The sequence below is a fragment of the Sinocyclocheilus rhinocerous genome, unplaced genomic scaffold (assembly GCF_001515625.1).
Source record: "Sinocyclocheilus rhinocerous isolate Xijiao unplaced genomic scaffold, SAMN03320098_v1.1 scaffold449, whole genome shotgun sequence".
Lineage (NCBI taxonomy): Eukaryota > Metazoa > Chordata > Actinopteri > Cypriniformes > Cyprinidae > Sinocyclocheilus > Sinocyclocheilus rhinocerous.
In genome coordinates this window covers 1,583,330-1,603,692 of record NW_015652285.1, presented here as the reverse complement: position 1 = coordinate 1,603,692, position 20,363 = coordinate 1,583,330, and the positions used below count along the sequence as shown (strand labels likewise).

Below are 20,363 nucleotides of genomic sequence, written 5' to 3'. Positions count from 1 at the left end.
CCGCAATCCGCCGCATCCCAGTTCCGTGTTCGGAAAGGAAATGAAGTGTAGCCTACTACGGAACCCCTAAAGGGAATAAATAGCCTACGAGATGGGAGGATTAAAAATATATATTTCAATACTTTCTCTCACAATTATATCGTTGTACCACACATTTTACAAGATTAGATATTTGTCAGTGGTGCTCAGTATCTGCAAATCATTCGCCATTGTCCTATGAGTCATCTCTCCTTACTCTGTGTATGTGGTAAGTGAACTTTCATGTACCATAACAGTCTACCGCTAGCAAGCGGCTAACCATGTCCCTTTAATGGCTCCGTAGAACGCATTATTTGTTTTCCGTGCCTTTCTGCATACGGATTCATTAAGTGAACTTGATAGACATTTATCTTGATCTTAACCTTTTCTAAAAAACATGTGAGTGGTCTTTGTTTATGCAAAAATAAAAAATGCAAGGGTGTAAGGTTATGATTTGTTGCCAGGGTGTTAGGTGGTTGCTAAGGTGTTCTGCCTGGTTGCTAGGTGGGGATATAATTTGGGATGTATATAGGGCACTTAGGGCTGTCAAAATGGCTGAAAAACTAAATTCAAATTTTTTACTTAAATATTATCAATATTCGAATTATATTCGAATTTAAAAGGCATAATTTCAGTTGGGGGGGGAAAAAAGCTTTTGGCTTCTCTCCTGAGGCCACAAGAGGGCACATCGAACAAAATATTATCTGTTTTTATACAGTCTATGAATATTATGCACGTTTCTTCAAAGCATAATAAAATAATATGACTATCTTTGAAAAAAGTGCATAACGTTTAAAATAATGTTTATAAACCATATATAATTAATAAAGTTGCTCAAACAATTAGAAACAAAACAGCATCATGCATGTATGTAAAAGATTCATTTCGTAACTTCAGTGATTATAACGGGAGTTTTTGCATAACTTGCGCTAGACTAGACTAACGTCATGGACCGACATGTTTGTCTGTGAAGCCTGAGCCAGAATATATGATGATGAGCCGTTTCCCCAAACTGCAGACACAATTAATAGAATACATTTTTTTTATGTATTCTATTAATCAACATTAATTATCATTATTACAGCTTTCGAATGCGCGCTCTCATTTTACTTTCACTTTCGAGATTCGAGATCACACGGACTCTATACTACGGAACGGCACCTACCACACATTTTACAAGATTAGATATTTGTCAGTGGTGCTCAGTATCTGCAAATCATTCGCCATTGTCCTATGAGTCATCTCTCCTTACTCTGTGTATGTGGTAAGTGAACTTGATAGACATTTATCTTGATCTTAACCTTTTCTAAAAAACATGCACAAGAGGGCGCATCGCGCAAAATATTATGCACGTTTCTTCAAAGCGTAATAAAATAACACGACTATCTTTGAAAAAAGTGCATAATGTTTAAAATAATGTTTATAAACCATATATAATTAATAAAGTTGCTTAAACAATTAGAAACAAAACAGCATCATGCATGTATGTATAGTATAATACAAAGGACCGAAAAACAAATCACAAAGAGTACTTTCTTCATTTAAAAACTTGAGATGCAGTGGGATGGGGAAAACCGCCATAAAGTCTCGAGACATGTTTTTTAAATGTTGAATTTACATTATTTTACAAAGCTTTCTAAACATGCGGCTCTCTTGTGCGAGACACGAGTGCAGCGGTGATTAGATGTCCCTCTAGAAAATGCGATAAATATTGGTTTCGGTTTTGATGTAAACAAAATCTTCCCCGCATTGATTGTTCTCTTTTTCTGGAATAATTTGAATGAACAACGCAGCAGCGCCACATCTAGTGGGTTCAACTGGATAGGCTAACAAAAGCATTAAAATGCAATGACACTTACATCGTCGTCGCATTTCGTGCGCCACTGATAAGGCGCCCTGACGCACACCTAAAATTCGAATGCAACGTTCTTACATTAGAATATGGATTTTTATTTTAAATTTGACACGTATTCGAAATTCAAATTTTTTTTGACAGCCCTAATAAATATTTATATATATATATATATATTCACATACACACACACACACACACATTGTGTCTATATTTGTATTTCATGGGAGCTGTTGTATCCATTTGACCTGTAGGATTTGGTGTACTGTGTTTATGGACTTGTGGTTTTTATGATTGCTGGTGGTTTATTTAACTGTGTATTAACAGCTCATGTCATTGTTTGCTGCAGGAGTGGTTTGCTGTTTATGTGGAGCTGAACCAGCAGATCGCAGCCCTGCTGAGCGCAGGAGATGAAGAGGACCTGATGGAGCTCAAGGGTCTGCAGCAGCAGCTCAGTGACGCCTGCTACCGGCAGGCCAGCCAATTAGAGTTCAGACAGAACATCCTGCAGTCTGCCCATGAGTTCCACATGACCGCACAAGATGTAAGATTCAATACAATCAGATGATATCACTAGACCTTCATGGAATCTGCACTCACAGAACTGCAGTTAAAGCTCTACAGATTTCCACGGAACACAAACATCTTGTTCATGTAGAAACAACAAAAAATATTTTGGCTACTGTGATGCTTCCGCTATCAGTAGGTACAGTGTAATACTATCAGTTCTGTTTAAAGTCAACATGAAATCAAATTTGACCATTTTTACTTTTCAAACATTCAGTTCTGGTCTTTTTGTGCACAATTCATCTGTGCATGTTATTCCGAATTAAATCTAATCAAAATGCAATAATTTGCTCAGCCTCTGAAATTAATTTTCTTTTCATTTAATGGTATGAATCCCTCTTAGATTTTCAGCCCATCCCCTCCAATCATCTGGCTCCACTGTGATATTTAACACCCGCTTTTTGCAATCCAATCCAAATTCCAGAAGGATAAAATCAAGTCTCGCCCTACTTTGTTTTCTTTTGTTAAATATCCTGTTCCCCTTGGGTGTATGTCAAATAACAGAAATAAAAATGTCTTGAAGTCAACATAAATTGACGTTCACAGGCCATTTACACACATTTAAAGCCACAGATTTCCTCCCCAGTCAGAAAATCGGTGTACATATTCATTGTGGGCCTACATATTACTTAAAAGGCATTATAGATTATTTTATTGAACGTTTCAACTGTATGTGAATATATAGAAAGCTGCTTTCTGATGCTACTGTTATATGTGTTTGTCTCAGTTGTCCCAGCAGTTAGACGGGCTGTTAGGCATGCTGTGTGCAGACGTCGCCCCTGCAGATGGAGCTGCGATCCAGCAAACTCTAAAACATCTGGAGGAGAAACTCAAGAGCGTAGGTCAGAAAGCTCTGTTATCCTACTCGTACTCCTGATCCTGGTTCATATAAAGTTTGATAAACCAGAACTATTGGTGCTTATGCATTAGTATCACATAACTAAATGTTTGATTTTCAAAAACCACTCAAGACATAAAAATAAAATAAACTGCGGCTGGTCATCTTGTCATTTAGAGGCGTGTTTTAACATGAAATATGAAAAAATTGACAGTCATGAAAATTTAATTAAAAAAAATTTCCAAAAACTTTTTTTGTTTGTGAACGCTTTTAAAATACCGCAAAATGTCGCTTAAATAAAGTTCGGAACGCGACACTGTTTGAAAGGGGGTACCTTTTCACTGTTGCACTGTGGTGAGTGAACAGCTGTATGTTACTAAGCGTGAAAGTTTCTAAACTGAAGCTGTAGAACTAATAGAACGTGATGACACAGAAGAACTCATCCACAATATCCACACTGACCGCCACAAATATCCACCGCCCCCTGCCATCAGCTCCCGCGTCTCACCACACGAGCGCGACTTTAGCACTAGATTTAGCAACTTTCTAAACCCAGTCATGCATGGAAAAAAAAATACCGTGATGTACCGTGAAACCGGTATAATTTTGAAAAATACCGTGATATAAATTTTTGGTCATACCGCCCAGCACTAATTGAGTCTCTCACTGTTTTCCAGAGGGTGCCTTGCAAAGCTTAAGAGAAAAAGGCCAAGTACTGCTTGACCAGATGTCTACCCAGACGTCCTTTTCCTATGGCAAGGATGTAAGCATTGAGAACAAAGAGAATATCGACCATATTCACAGTGTCATGGAGGACATGCAGCTCCGCAAACAGAGGTCCCTCTTCTCTTTTCATGATTTTTAATCATGGACACAGCACTTCTGGTGTACCAAGAGAAAGCGATGATGGTCTGATGTGTTCATGGTATTTTTTGACAATATTCACTCATCATGACAGTAAAATAGTGCATTCTAAGTCAATAAACTGCAGTATTTCCTCTCTCAATCAGTAGAAAATATGGTTAAAACCCAGTCATGCATGGAAAAAAAAATACCGTGATGTACCGTGAAACCGGTATAATTTTGAAAAATACCGTGATATAAATTTTTGGTCATACCGCCCAGCACTAATTGAGTCTCTCACTGTTTTCCAGAGGGTGCCTTGCAAAGCTTGAGAGAAAAAGGCCAAGTACTGCTTGACCAGATGTCTACCCAGACATCCTTTTCCTATGGCAAGGATGTAAGCATTGAGAACAAGGAGAATATCGACCACATTCACAGCGTCATGGAGGACATGCAGCTCCGCAAACAGAGGTCCCTCTTCTCTTTTCATGATTTTTAATCATGGACACAGCACTTCTGGTGTACCAAGAGAAAGCGATGATGGTCTGATGTGTTCACTTGTGTTTTATAGGTGTGAGGACATGGTTGATGTCAGGAGACTCAAGATGCTGCAGATGGTACAGCTCTTCAAGTGTGAGGAAGATGCATCACAGGTCAGAGCTTGAAATTCAAATGGAGAGACTCTTAGAAGTGGGTCTGTAGTTCTGAGGGACTGTAAGGGCCGTTTCTTTTCTTCGCAGGCGGTGGAGTGGTTAGGAGAGTTGCTCGATGCTTTGTTGAAGACCCACATCCGACTGGGAGATGATTCGCAAGAAACCAAAGTGCTGCTGGAGAAACACAAGAAGTTTGTGGATGTTGCACAGGTATTTGAAACTCTTGAGGTTTTGAATTTCCTCTGCTGGCACACCTAATCTTAATAAATCAGCATTATATAATCAGAGTTATATTGAATCAAAGACAACATGAAATCCCAATGAATAAATCTGTTTTCCACTATTATTATTAATAATAATAATAGTTTTGTTTTTATTAAAAATTATTGCATTTATTTATATTAATTGATTTACTTGATATATACCGTATTGTCCCGAATATAAGACGATGTTTTTTTCTTGGAAATACATCTGAAAAAACGCGGTCGTCTTATATTCGGGCCAATACGGTGTATATATATATATATATATATACACACACACAAACACTTTTATTTTTCATTTATTATTTTTATATTTTAATAATACGATAGTCTCAAATCTTCATGGATTAAATCAATTCCTCCTTTTTTGGGGAGGAAATGTATGTAATGTATTGTTACAGGTAAGGTAAAGGTAAAAATAAAAAGTTATTTAATGTTTTTTTTTTTTTTTATTGTATACTTATTCAAAATCCTATTTTTACAGTATGATTTTTTTTTTATGCTGCTTAGAGTATAATGTTGTTAGAGTATCCAGCCCATGTTTTGTTTTCGGGTTCACAGTAACCATTTCCTTTTCTGCTTTCAGAGCACCTATGATTACGGTCGCCAGCTGCTGCAGGCCACAGTGGTGCTGTGCCAGTCTCTGCGTTGTACCACCCGCTCCTCAGGGGACACGCTGCCCAGACTCAACCGTGTGTGGAAACAGTTCACAGTCACATCTGACGAGAGGCAGCACAGGCTGGAGATGGCCATTGCTTTCCACACAGCTGCGGAGAAGGTTGGTACAGTTCTGCAAAACTAATGTCATAGCAAAGTAAGGAAAATTGTCTACATTTACTCACCCTCATGTCATTCCAAACCTGTTTGAATTTCCTTCTTCCATGGAACACAACAGTAGAAATTGACGAGCAGCGTGATTCTTTGGATTTTCTCCCATTTGTATTCCATGGAAAATATAAAAGCAGATGGGTTTTTACCAACGTGAGGGTATATAAATAATTTTTGTGTGAACTGTTCCTTTAAAATGTATTGAGTTAATTTATCATGAAGAACCTTTGTCAGCTTAATTATATTTATTACGACCTTATAAATAACCAAGGGTTTTTTCTTGCATGCTTTGGACCCCACTGTATGTTAAGCTAATTACTCATTAATATTAATAATAATATTGGTAATTGCAATCTAAAATTGTAGTGAAACTAGTCTGTCTCAGGCATGTGGTCACATGTACTGTCTACAAACTTCCCAGCTGTAATACACTGTCTGAAGGTCTCTAGCTCTGTAATATATCAGGCAGTTTCTCCCTGCTTTCAGATTCTGAGAGAAAGCCCTGAATTAGCCGAGCTGATGGTGGATGTGGAGGCATATGAAGAGGTGGAGACGGTGGGGAAAGGTCTTCTGGACAGGCTCACTGTGCCAGTCATTTTCCCTGATGGGTAAGAGCTGAAAGTTCCTTTTCTGCTTTCAGAGCACCTATGATTACGGCCGCCAGCTGCTGCAGGCCACAGTGGTGCTGTGCCAGTCTCTGCGTTGTACCACCCGCTCCTCAGGGGACACGCTGCCTAGACTCAACCGTGTGTGGAAACAGTTCACAGTCACGTCTGACGAGAGGCAGCACAGGCTGGAGATGGCCATTGCTTTCCACACAGCTGCGGAGAAGGTTGGTACAGTTCTGCAAAACTAATGTCATAGCAAGTTAAGGAAAATTGTCTACATTTACTCACCCTCATGTCATTCCAAACCTGTTTGAATTTCCTTCTTCCATGGAACACAACAGTAGAAATTGACGAGCAGCGTGATTCTTTGGATTTTCTCCCATTTGTATTCCATGGAAAATATAAAAGCAGATGGGTTTTTACCAACGTGAGGGTATATAAATAATTTTTGTGTGAACTGTTCCTTTAAAATGTATTGAGTTAATTTATCATGAAGAACCTTTGTCAGCTTAATTATATTTATTACGACCTTATAAATAACCAAGGGTTTTTTCTTGCATGCTTTGGACCCCACTGTATGTTAAGCTAATTACTCATTAATATTAATAATAATATTGGTAATTGCAATCTAAAATTGTAGTGAAACTAGTCTGTCTCAGGCATGTGGTCACATGTACTGTCTACAAACTTCCCAGCTGTAATACACTGTCTGAAGGTCTCTAGCTCTGTAATATATCAGGCAGTTTCTCCCTGCTTTCAGATTCTGAGAGAAAGCCCTGAATTAGCCGAGCTGATGGTGGATGTGGAGGCATATGAAGAGGTGGAGACGGTGGGGAAAGGTCTTCTGGACAGGCTCACTGTGCCAGTCATTTTCCCTGATGGGTAAGAGCTGAAAGACCAAAGTCCAGCACACTTATCAAATTCTTCTATTCTCTGTTTTCTATGAACTATCGTTAGTCTCAGTACTCATATCCTTCCACGATTGTCCTGAACTCTATATGGATCAGCGTGCACAGGATTTATTTAATCTGTAGGCGCTAGCAACACCATGGTCGAGGGTTTGATTCCCAGGGAATGCGTTAATTAATAGAATGTGTAGCTTGAATCCCATGTCTCTTTGAATAAGTGTCTGCCAAATGCTTAAAATGTTACCTGCTTTTCATTTATTTATGCATTTATGTATGCATGTATTTATTTATTTACTTTCACTTATTTATTTTTATATACTTATTTATTATTTTATTTATTTATCCACATGCAAAATCCGGTTTATTATTATTACTTTTGTTTATTTATTTATTTTGTATTAATGCTTTTTTTTTTTTTATTAATGCATTCTTTTAAATAGTATTGGAGTTCTAATTTATGTTGGCTACTTTTTTTTTCCCCCCACTGTTCAATTTTTTATTTTTTTTTACTTCTGTAAATAAATTATGTAGGCAAATTTTCTCTGTGCCTCAAACTAATTTAACCCAGCTTTTTATATTTACTTCCTTAATTGGATTGGATTAGCATCTTAGCCTGTATTCAACAATCACTAAGATGGAAATGTTTTGGTTTTGTCGTCATTTCCCTCCATCCTCATTCATCGCGGTTGCAGCAGCGAGCAGTTCTTCGGCAGCCCGGGCGACATGGCCTCCTCAGCCGAAAGCATCCGTGAACGGATGAAACTAGTGGAGGAAAAGAGATTCCTACAGGAAGAGGCGGAGCAGCGGCTGGATGAGGAGGCTCTGGAGGCGGGGCCCAGGGAGAGTTGAGAACCCCATACTCTCTTGCAGGAAGCGTTGCAATCGGCAGCGTGTGCATCTCGCTGCTCTGCCGGCCCGGTCCAGAAGTGACCCCGATCACCCGCCGTCTCTGTTGTACTCCACCTCACCAAGCCATCTTAACTTACCGAGCGCAGTTAAAGATAGTCTTCACAGGCTCGTGTTGCATTGCCTGTGTGGACAGCTGAATACTAAATCGACCACACTACTTTGAACTCTCGCCTCCCTACAAAGCTTTACCTTACCTGTCAACTCTCCTTCCAGTGAGGCGTCTTGAGCTTGTAATGGTGCTACTAAACCTATAGAATGTACATAAAGCGGCATCTTTACCCCATTTGTACCTGGTGCTATAGATCTGTAGGCCTTTCCTGACCGTAAGCATTGTATTTTCTATTTCTTTCTTTCAGTTGCTTTCTGTTAAGAATTACCAAACCTGCTCTCTTGTGTCAGTATAAATATCCATCCGCAAGGCCTTTTGCTGAAATGACTGAAGATGGTGTTTAATGTAGAACTGGTATTGAAACAGGACATGACAGCGCATCAGAAACTGAAGCTGTTGTAGTTCAACCATGAAGGTACAAACAAAGCAAAGCTTTAAGTTCCAATGTAGAATCGATGTTTAGAGCTTTGTTTTGACAGTAAAATATGACATGGAACGATGTTTCATCTCATAAATTGTCAGTCTAATGCGTACGCTGCTTGCATATGGATGCATGTCATAAAATATTAATTCCATATTTATTTTCCGTTTTTTTTGTACCTTGCATACCATTTAAACTGTATGATGCTTTTGCCATTTTTAAAGGCTATAGTGTATTTTATGAAAATATAAGTTGTATAAAATGGAGAAAAAAATTGCGCCATAAGTCAGGAGAGGAAAGGCTGTCTCTTTTACGACGTCATGAAGCTGGCAGGTTGTTACAGTTTACAGGACTTTGTTACTGTATGTATGCTTTGCATAAATCTGTCTCATAGTGTCCATTGCTGTACAGGAATATTCTAGCATCCTTCAATAAACATGGGCAATATTGTGTTTCTTGATTTTTGTCAGTGCCTTGCCAAATAATTAGCTGTAATTAGTTATTGTGCATTCATGCATACTTTGAGGACAGTAAGATTTTTTAAAAATGTTTTGAAAGAAGTCTCATGCTCATCAAGGCTGTATTTATTTGATCAAAGATACAGTAAAAACTGATATATTAAAATTATTCAGATTCTTCAGAAATCATATGCTGATTTCATGCAAGAATGTCAAGAAACATTTCTTTATATTATCAATGTTGAAATTGTTTTTGTGGAAACCATGACTTTTTTTTCAGGATACTTTGATACTTTTTTTTTTTTTATAAAAAGTAGTAGAGTAAAAGTTCTTTAGATTTTTTTATTTTTTTTTTTTTTTTTTTGGGCTGCTGACTGGTTTGTGCAGAAAATATTTTTCAAAAATCTTCATGCATATTGCATGAACCTTTGACTTGTTTTTGTAATAATGGTTTCTTATAACTTCCCAAGATGCCAGGCTGTGAGTGCGTAAGTCAGGGGGGGTCGTTTGTTGCCTGAGGCGTTGCTATTTGCTTACATTCTCTCTGACCTGTGCGGCATTTCAGGAGAAAGTCTTTGTCAATTTTGTATCATTTTAGACGAGGTTAAGATATTTATGTACTGAATATTTAATACTGCATCAATGTTTTACTCCAGACTTAAGAGGCTCATCTCAAGCTCTTGCTTTCTGGTTATTTACAGGTTCTAAATGTTCCACTTAGTTTGTGTTGGAAATCATTGACATAATTGGACATTGATTTGATCTCACTAAACCTGTCCAAAACTTGTTTTGGTCACATTTCACCTCAAAAATGTAAAAAAAAAAATTTTTTTTATTGCAATATTAATGTCAATAATTTTAAGTCATGTTCTTATGTTATATTCAAGTTTTAGGCATCACAGCAATAAATAAATAAAGAAAATTCCTGTGAAAACTCAACATTCATATTTATATTCTAATTTCATAAAGATGTAAAAGGTCTTAAATGTTTCCTGAAAGCTTAGTCACAGAGTTTTTGTGATGACTGGCCTGAGAATTAGAGTTCTGTCTAATAATAAACTTGTGAGTTTGTCAAGGTCCCTGACAGATGGCATGGGTGTCGTCCGGGGCTACAGGGCCCTTCTTAGTTCTGCACTGCCCGTTGGTGCTCTCTAAAGTCTCTTGGATTTTTCAGCTGTCTTAGCAGCTGCCGCCTCTGTGCTGGTTTTGGGAGGACTGCTGGGATGTCTGGAACAGTGGAAAAAGACAGACCCTCTGTGGCAATTTCCTGGAAATCTTTATAGTAGTTTTTAACTGCCAACCTTTTAAACAGTTCCCAGTCGTTGCAGTGGATTTCTCCACTTAAGTCTAAATTTGATTGAATAATAAAAAAACGAGTCTTATACTGGAAATCACATGGTCATAGTAATTCACTCATGGAAACCCTGTTTAATAAAGGGTATTATAATACATATTTTTGTCAGTTCTGTATAGAGCCTGTAGATTTTTTTCTTTCTGTTTTACCAAAAAGCTCACAATGATCTTTGAAGATGAAATATTGTGTCTATAGTCCTCCTCACCATGTTCACTGTAACTGGTGTCCTACATTGTAAAATCATCTGTATAAAATGCTGATTAATTATTTAATGTAAAATGCAAAGCTGAATTGCTCTTCCAATGCTGCCCTGTTGTTATAAATTTCCCCACTTTATCTCAAAACATTTCCTCCATCAGGCTTTGATAGGAAGACCCCATAGGAGGACCTCAGGATGTTCTGCAGACACTATTGTCCTAAATGGAATAGACAACATTACTGCAGCAGTAAGTATATGTGGTGTGATGCTGATCTAAAGGGAACTTTTTCCACTGTTTCACGGTGGTCACAAGTGATTTTTATTTTAGAAATGCCCATATTACAGTATCTGTATCATTTTATACAGTATAAAATGCCCATATTACAGTATCTGACGCATAGCACTGAAATATACTGCTGTTCAAAAGTTTGGGGTTGGTAAGTTTGTGTTAATGTTTTTGAAAGAAGTCTCTTGTGCATCAATGCTGCTTTTATTTGATAAAAAAATACAGTAAAAACAGTAATATTGTGAAATATAGCAATTTAAAATAATTTGGTGGCAAAAATGAATTTTCACCGGCCATTTTTCGGTCTTCAGATTCACATGATCCTTCAGAAATAATTCTAATATGCTGATTTGTTGCTTAAGAAATATTTCTTATTATCAGTGCTGAAAACAATTGGGCTGCTTTTTGTGGGCCCTGTCACACGTTGTTTTTCTTTGATGATTAGATCAGTTTAATAAAAATTAAAAAAAATACTCTTCATTGTCATTCCAAAGATGTTTGACTTTTCTCTGTGGAACATAACAGAAGAGCTTTTGAAGAACATTGGTAACCAAACTGCTTTGGTGACCATTGATGTCCATTGTTCACACTGAGACGTTTCTCAAAATATTCATAATTATATGTTCTGCGGAAGAAAGAAATGGATACAGGTTTGGAACAACATGAGAGTAAATTTTCATTTTTGGTTGAGCTATTCCTTTAAGGGTTTAGGAACTGTTTCTCTTGGGACTGGTCACCATCAGAGAGTCTCTCTGGCCTTTTACGTCCATTATGCTGTGGTTGACTGATACACATTAAAGGGGTCATATGATGTTGCTAAAAATAACATTATTTTGTGTATTTGGTGTAATGAAATGTGTTTATGCGGTTTAAGGTTAAAAAAACATTATTTTCCACATACTGTACATTGAGTGACATAGACATGTGGGGGCGTGTTAGAACGAGGCGTTTTAGGTAGGCGTGGCTGACTCTTAACTTTTATAAAGAATATCTCTTTGGTAGATAGACTTTTTAGTCTTTGCAACTTTACAGATCTTCTTTATGCACCAAGAGCTTGTAACACTCCAAAGAGAAAGGAAAACTTGAAATCGCATCATATGACCCCTTTAAAATCTGCCACCTTCAAATTACCTTTTATTCGTTGATTTATTTTTAATTGCTTGCAATGTTACTGTGTTCGTATTATTGTGCATTTGCATAAGTCTATACTAAATAATGTATGAACAGCATGTAGGTACATAAATATTACACATCTCAGAAATACTTGATTCTTGTGATTGTGTATCCATCCCTTATTTTATGCATCTCCCTGTTGTAGTTGCACGTTGTTGTTGTTCAGTGGAATAAAGTGTTAGAAAGAAATATAAGGGATTTCTAAAAGTAGTTATTTGAATAATTTAGTAGCCATTACATTTAATAGGAAGGAACGTAATGTGGCTTTCCGGTGGTCTGGGTTTGGAACATGCATTTATGGACAGAACAGGCGTCTTCCATGATCATTTTAAACACATGCTACAACATGGAAAGATGCTGTGCAGGGCACGCTGACAATGCCTTTCTGTCATTTCTTACCATTGAATTTAATGACAAAGCATAGTTTCAGTGGAAATAATCTGATAGGATTCGTTCACTCAAAAATTAACGTTCTGTCATTTCTTTTCCCTCAAGTTGTTCAAAGCTTCTATGACTTTGTGGAACAAAAAAAAGATGTTTAATGAAAAAAAATATCTCTGTTTCCACAAAAATATTAAGCAGCACAACATTGATAATAAGATACGTTAGTTTAGCCTTGAGAACCAAATCAGTATATTAGAATGATTTCTGATGGATCATGTGACACTGAAGACTGGAGTAATGATGCTGAAAATTTAGCTTTGCCATCACAGGAATAAATTACATTTTCAAATATATTGAAAATAGAAAACAGTCATGATAAAATAAATGCAGCCTTAGTGATCAAAACAGGCTTATTTCAAAAACATTAAGAAAATTTTGACAGCTTGTGTGCTATATTCAAAGTGTTTTGAAGCCGTATATCCTTCAGTGAGTTGCATCAGTCAGATGATCTCGAAAAAATCTGATCAGTCTCATTTGTGAGCGAATCATCTAGACAGGTTTTGTGAATTGGATCATTGAAGAGATTTGACTAGAATTAAATTGTTTACGAATAAGATGTTGCTTTGCTCCTCAAAGCATCAGAGAAAGCTAGAGCAGATGCATGATTTTTACAGTGAGTGACTTTCAGTACTTTTCAGTCATGATTTATGTTTTCAGTATTGGAATATAGTACTTGCATCGACTATGTGCTTTTTTGTCATTTTGACATGAGACTAAATTACTAAATAATAGCTAAATGTTGAGCTATTTCTCTAAGTGTATAATTGTTTCCAATATGCTCTATTGTGATGAAAAGCAAAGGTTAGCCGGTGAGACAGACAAGCAAGGGGAGGGGAGAGAGCAACAGACTCGCCAAAGCAACCAAACAGGGGGTGTGTCAATTGGCTCTCTGCACAGTGTGATAAACTTAGTGGACATTTCTATTTTTAACACGCCTCTCTCTGACCTGTCAACATAGACAGCTGTATTTGCACCATAATGTTCATTCAGGCCAGTGGTCCCCGGTGGAGCCTGCAAGAGCCCAGCAATGCTGAAGGACCTTTGAAGGGTTAAAGAGTTTACCGGCAGTGCAAGTGGATCTTTGATGTGGACGTGGGCTGTGTCACTTTAAAAACCCAAGAGGACTTCACTTTGTTTGGGTTTAGCCACCTGTTGGGACAGTTGTGGACTTTTTGAAAAGGGGAGATTTGGATTACAGCAAGAACCTGTGTGTACTAAGCTTTGTTCTGACCTTTCTGGTTCTTGGACGTGTGGACTTGACGAGACAATGTCCACAATGTCCAGTGAAGGTGATGCTGGAGGTCAGCCTTCCACAACAACAATCAGCACCGTAGCTGTACAGGCTGGAGATTCGCAGATTGTTGTAGCAGTGCTGAAGGTAATTGAATTTGAACTATTGTGCTTTACAGTGCAAAGCTTTATGTAGTCTGAACATATGAACTGAATGTTTGTCACTGGAAATGTAGTATATACAGTTTTAATTCTTTCAGTTGCATTACCGTGCAGTTAATCAGAACATTCTTTGGTGACTGAGGTTGACTTGTACACTCTCAGAAAAAAAAAGGTACAAAAGCAGTCACTGGGGCGGTACCCTATCAAAAGGTACACTTTTGTACCTTTTAGGTACTAATATGTACCTTTAAGGTACCAATATGGACTCTTTAGGTACAATGGTGTGCCTTTTGAAAAGGTACCGTCCCAGTGACAACTTTTGTACCTTTTTTCTGAGAGTGTACTGTAGTGTTAGTTTGTCTTGTAATAAAATTCTCAAATATAAAAGTAATTTAGTCACCCCCATGTTGTTCTAAATCAGAATGACTATATCGTCTGTGGAACACAAAAGAAGAAATTTAGCAGAATGTCTCAGCTGCAGTGTTATTGTAGTATTATTTATATATTATTATAGTATTTATTTAATTTTTAGGTTTTATTTTTATATTTTCAGTTGTCACTTGAATTTTAGTAATTTTATGTGCTTTTGTAATCTTTGTTTTTCTATTTAGCTTTTTATTCCAGTTTTAGTATTAGTCATTTTAGTACTTAAGTTGCCAAAGCAACATTTAATTTTTTTCATTTTAAGCGTTTTTCATCTAATATTCTATTTTATTTCAGCATTATTTATATTTATTCAGTTACTAAAATTATTTTTAATAGTTTAAGAAATTTTAGTACAAATACATTCATTCAGCTTATTTCAGGTAGTTGCCAAGGCAGCTTTTCAAATTAATTTCATTTTCCATCTAATAGTTGTATTTTATTTTTATGTATATAAATTTTCATTTATATATTTGACTACCAAAAACAATTACAGATTTTTAATAGTTTTTGTTTAACTGCCTAGCTGCTCTTTTGGACTGGGACTGAATTTTCATTTTAAGGGTGAACTATTCCTTTCTTGATAATATCTTTGAATTAATAAAATTGTACGGCTGCATGGAATGTTGAGCTCACAGTGAGATCTTCATTGCTTTATCCAAAAGCACCGCTACAAACATGGGAAGCAAATTGCTCTCACCAGTGATGTTATGGGCACACAGCTCAAGTTATTCAACAGACACTTGGCTTTGGCTATCAATAAAACCTTATTGTTTTTCTGTGAGAGGATTCCATGGAATGTGAATATTCCATAATGCCTGATGCAGTGACTTAATGCGGAGGCAAAAACAGCTGTGAGAAAAACACAGAGCTCTGTGATGGTCCAAACTCCTCATGGCCTAAATTATTCATAATGATTCTCTGTGACCAGTCATCCTCATGTCTAGGTTTAAGAGTTCTGTTATTGTCTAATGTACGCTTGCTCCTGCTGTTGTTTCAAGGAATAGTTCAGCCCAAAATGAGAAATCTGCTGTGTTTTTTTTACTTCTCCTATACACTCCTAAAGTTGTTTCTAGCCTAATGTCTTAGGCTCTGAAAAGTTCCATAAAAGTATACAATGCTTCCAATCCTCCAAGTGTTCTTAAGTCATTTGACAGGAGGCAACAGTGAATTTAAGTTATTTACTGACAATCTTCCCTCCACCAGAGCTATCAAATCTCATTTTTATTCACATATTACTCCTATATATGTGTTGCAGGTTTGACATCATTGATTTTAGGTGTAGTATTCACCTCTTTCTTTGTTTATATGGCTGGTTCTTCATACACAAAGCAGTTCATGCATGTTAGTATTAAAAACCACCAGATGCCTGCAACAGACCCTGTTAGCAGCCTTAATTTATACAGAAATGATAATTAGCCATCAGTCCACATACCTTAAACAGTATTTTTTGCAGTTGTTTAACAAACATGACAGGCTGTGACAGCTGTGGCAGCTCCACATTTCATTCACTCTCAGAATGGCTCTTCCCGTACTTGCAAATTGCAATGCGATTTTAAGATCAGCGCAATTTGCATGCCAAAGTTTGCATTGGGACTTGCAATTGATCGGATGAGAATTCACTGAGGGGGCTTTGCATTGAAATCGAAGTGCTCTTTGGCCAGGGGCCAGTGGGAGACCTTTTTTTCAGTCTTGTTTACAGTCTGTGAAATGCACTTGAGGCTGGATAAAAGATACAAGAGGTGCATGTGCAGAAGCACAGCCATACATTAACAAGTTCTCGGGTGTGTGGATTGCGCGTGTGTGTGTGTGTGTGTGTTTGTTTGTTTGTGTGTGTGTGTGTGTGTGTTTTTTTTTAAGTGTGGCGAGCTGGTGCATCTACAACTGACTGAAGCACAACCCAACCTGCTGGAGATTGGAAACAACCAGGATGAGACCAAAAAGCTTCTAGAGGAACATGAGCAGCTCCTTGCCAAACTTAAGGTAATCTCTACTGTACCAATGCAAAATAAAAATGTTTTGATCTTAAAGCTCAATAGCTTATAGTACAGTATAGTAGTAGCTTATGTACAGTACCAGACAAAAGTTTGGACACACATGATCTATAAATCCTTTTTTTTTTTTTTACTTTAAAGCTTATTCTGAAATGCTTTAAATGAGTTTTGTAGACAAATATAAATTGCTTGTGAATAATTTTTCAGCATTTATAACGGTAAGATTTTTTTTTGCACAAAATCAGCACATTAGAATGATTTCTGAAGGATCATGTGACACTGACGATTGGAATGATGGATGTCAATTAATCTTTGCCATCACAGGAATTAATTAGATTTGAAAATATATTAAAATAGAAAACAGTTATTTTAAATTGTAATAATATTTCCCAATTTACCATTTAAAAATCTTGATTTTTCCAATAGTATATGTGAACTCATTAAGTATTGCTTAAAAAGCATCCCAGGATGCACCTCATAAAGTTTCATGAGAGAATGGAATATAGACAAATGCTGGGGAATTTAAAAGAAGCTAAAATATAGTAAAGCTTTGATCATTCCTAAATATATTAAAACAGAAAACAGTTATTTTAAATTGTAATAATATTTCCCAATTTACCGTTTAAAAATCTTGATTTTTCAAAAACAATAAAACTTACAGTCCCAAGCTTTTGAACAGAAGTGTTCAAAATTTATTTTTTATGTTTTTATTTATTTATTTATGATGAGTTACACCAGAGTGCATCCAATAGTATATGTGAACTCATTAAGTATTGCTTAAAAAGCATCCCAGGATGCACCTCATAAAGTTTCATGAGAGAATGGAATATAGACAAATGCTGGGGAATTTAAAAGAAGCTAAAATATAGTAAAGCTTTGATCATTCCTAAACTTTAGTTGTATAATTTTGTAGTGTTGATTACTTTTATTCTAGGTTATTTTATCCTTTATAAAGTGAAAAATAACAGCTGTTTTCAAACTTTTGGCTAGCATGTATTTGTATAGTTGTCTATGCTTTACATATTAAGTGCAATATCCATCTCACAGAACCATGAGGAGATGATTTATGGGATTTCCACAGATGTTTTTTTGGTGCTGTTGTTGGAGGCATCATTATAGCTCCTGAACTTTAATTCCTGTTTAAGACCCACCACTCTGTTTAACTTCAAGGTTCTTCAATGTTTCATTTGAGTCTTTGAAATACAATTGTTATAAATCTGCTCTGTTCAGTAGGATGATTCCATTCACGATGAATGTTTTGAAGTTGAATTATAAAGATATTTGCATAGAAAATTTAATGAAGAGGAATTAATAACAGATGTTACACATTTTGTACACTTTTATATTGCCAGATCCAAAAAGCTGCCGTTACATCAGACATATGACACAAAGCGATGCTGTCAGACCTTACAAGGAGAGTTCCTGGCTTCTTTGAACTGCCTTCAAAATATTGATTCGATCACACAATTATATGCTATAGAAGCATTTCCGTGCTATATTTGAAAGTGAAAAACATCAGAGCTGCTATTTGACCAAAAGTAAATACAGACTCAGAGTGCAGCGTTTAATCAGAACAAAATCCTCTACCACAGTTAAAATGTATTGCACATTACCAAATATTTCATCATGTACGTATGTGCATCTGCCCACCAGACGTGTCTAATCAGCATGGGAGCTGCTTCTTGTTTACAGTTTAAATAAAAGTAAGAGCTGTGTACACTTAACATGCTAGGGCACGGTGTTATGTCTGTTAATTGAATTTCAATTTTACACAGAAAAATGAAGGAGGTGTGTGGGCTTTGCTGGAGGAGGCTGATAAAACAGCAGCTCAGAAGGAAGGAGAGGAGCTGGTTTATAAGGCCATGGCAGTCTCTCTCAGCGAGGCTTGGAAAACACTGGTGGCCCACTTGGAGAAGAGGAGATCACTTCTGATCTTGGCATGCCATTTCTTTGATTGTGCTCTGGAGGTAATGTGGTTTCCTATAGAACCTGCTGAAGTGCTTGAACTATCAGATACTCGCTGTAGGAAAATTACAGTTGTTGTTTAATGCCTTATCGTGAGGAATGTAATTTATCTTCTGGTATTGTAAAAACATGCTGAATTCAAAACACCCTCCCCAGGCTAAAAAGTAATTTATTGAAGCTTAACTACCAAAACGCAGCATGGTCAGGTGTATATGTGACCCTGGAGCACAAAACCAGTCATAAGTAGCACGGGTAAATTTGTAGCAATAGCCAAAAACACATTGAATGGGTCAAAATTATAGATTTTTCTTTTATGCCAAAAATCATTAGTACGTTAAGTAAATATCATGTTCCATTAAGATATTTTGTAAATTTCCTACCGTAAACACATAAAAACTTCCTTTTTGATTAGTAATATGCATTGCTTGAAGGACTTCATTTTGTATGTATAAATCTCAATTTTGAAAGATTGACACTTAAGACTGGTTTTGTGGTCCAGGGTCACATATAGTTTGTCACATTAACCAGAAAGTGTCTCAATACTTTGTTTTGCATTTTACTGCTCAAAATTAAAACAAAGTCAGCAGACTGTTCCCACAAAAAGCAAGCAGCCTCTTATTGAGAAAGCAGCTTCCTGTTGGTCAACGCGGAAAATCCATGAAAAACATAATTCTTGATCTCGTGGATTCTTATTGAAATGACTGGATTTCTCCCATGGAAATTCATTTTTTGTATTATTTATTTACTTGCTTGTTTGTTATTATCATGATTTACTTTATTTTTTTGTGATGTTGTTTGCTTTTTTATAGGCCACTTTTTTCTTTCTTTTTTTTTTAAAGAAAAAACCATTTAAACCAGACAAAGCTGGTGAACAACTTTAAAAGGCCATTGTTATAATTTTGCTTGAGAATTGTTTGTGCTAGGCTATATATATATATATATATATATTATTTTTTATTTTTTATTTTTTATATATATATATATATTCTGTTCTGTTCTTTTATTTATTTATTTTTTTTTGTATTAAATAATAAAAAATGACAATAATAATCTAGAAAAAGTGCATGAAACCATCTAAAACCAGCCAAGGCAGTAGAAGCAGAAAATGTAAAGTGTGGCCTAAGCATTCAAGTACCTTTAGAGGCCACTGTACATAACAGCAGTGCATTTTTCTAACTTTAAAAGCCCATTGTTATAATTTTAAAACATTTTCCAAACATGAACATAATTATTTTCATAACCAGTGGCTTTTAAAAACTATTTAAAGGGAAAAATACAATAAATAAATAATAAAGTTTTGCCTCTGATAGTTAGACGTGCCACGGGGAGTGTGTTACACTGTGTACTGTACAAAACAATGTTTTTGTTTGGAAATACTATGGATGGTTTTTGTTTTTACAGCTTTAAAGTTGGGAAACATGGTGCTATTTGATACTGACTGGACATGCAATGTTGTGTATTTGTTCAGTTTTTTACAGTGAACAGCTGTTTCCGTTTATCTTCAGCATTATGAAGCAAGTCAGTCACATTACTTTCATATCTGCTTCAGTTAGATATTCTAGATTTAAGAAGATGGCTCATCATCAAGGTCACATGCTGCTGTTTTGACAGCAGCAGAAAACGTGCAAATAAACTCAAGCATGAGTATGTTTCAGAACAATATCATACCTGTCAACATTTGGGTACCAAAATACGGGAGGGGGAGGGGGGCGGAGTCAAAAGTAACGTTTTTTTATTATATTATTTTTATATTAATTTAAATAATTATTATCAAACAATTATATTCATGTAGTAACATAAATATATCTTAGTGTAGGCTATATCTTTAGAGTTTTATAATTCATTATCTTCTTGTCGA

The 20,363-nt window shown here is 36.2% G+C and overlaps 2 protein-coding genes across 2 annotated transcripts in view; both read left to right on the top strand.

Annotated features, from left to right (window-relative positions):
- LOC107714358 (SEC14 domain and spectrin repeat-containing protein 1-like) overlaps window positions 1-9,337 on the top strand; it is a 44,650-nt gene extending 35,313 nt beyond the window's left edge. Inside the window, exons 11-18 of the mRNA XM_016520180.1 lie at window positions 2,220-2,414; window positions 3,165-3,279; window positions 3,953-4,112; window positions 4,690-4,771; window positions 4,859-4,981; window positions 5,621-5,812; window positions 6,349-6,470; window positions 8,071-9,337. Of these exons, the coding sequence (XP_016375666.1) occupies window positions 2,220-2,414; window positions 3,165-3,279; window positions 3,953-4,112; window positions 4,690-4,771; window positions 4,859-4,981; window positions 5,621-5,812; window positions 6,349-6,470; window positions 8,071-8,227 (1,146 nt within the window). The 3' untranslated portion in view covers window positions 8,228-9,337. The remainder of the gene's footprint in view (window positions 1-2,219; window positions 2,415-3,164; window positions 3,280-3,952; window positions 4,113-4,689; window positions 4,772-4,858; window positions 4,982-5,620; window positions 5,813-6,348; window positions 6,471-8,070) is intronic.
- Window positions 9,338-13,823: 4,486 nt separating this feature from the next.
- Window positions 13,824-20,363, top strand: part of LOC107714357 (coiled-coil domain-containing protein 141-like) — a 31,430-nt gene continuing 24,890 nt past the window's right edge. Inside the window, exons 1-3 of the mRNA XM_016520179.1 lie at window positions 13,824-14,109; window positions 16,407-16,529; window positions 18,316-18,507. Coding sequence (XP_016375665.1) covers window positions 13,999-14,109; window positions 16,407-16,529; window positions 18,316-18,507 — 426 coding nt within the window. The 5' untranslated portion in view covers window positions 13,824-13,998. The remainder of the gene's footprint in view (window positions 14,110-16,406; window positions 16,530-18,315; window positions 18,508-20,363) is intronic.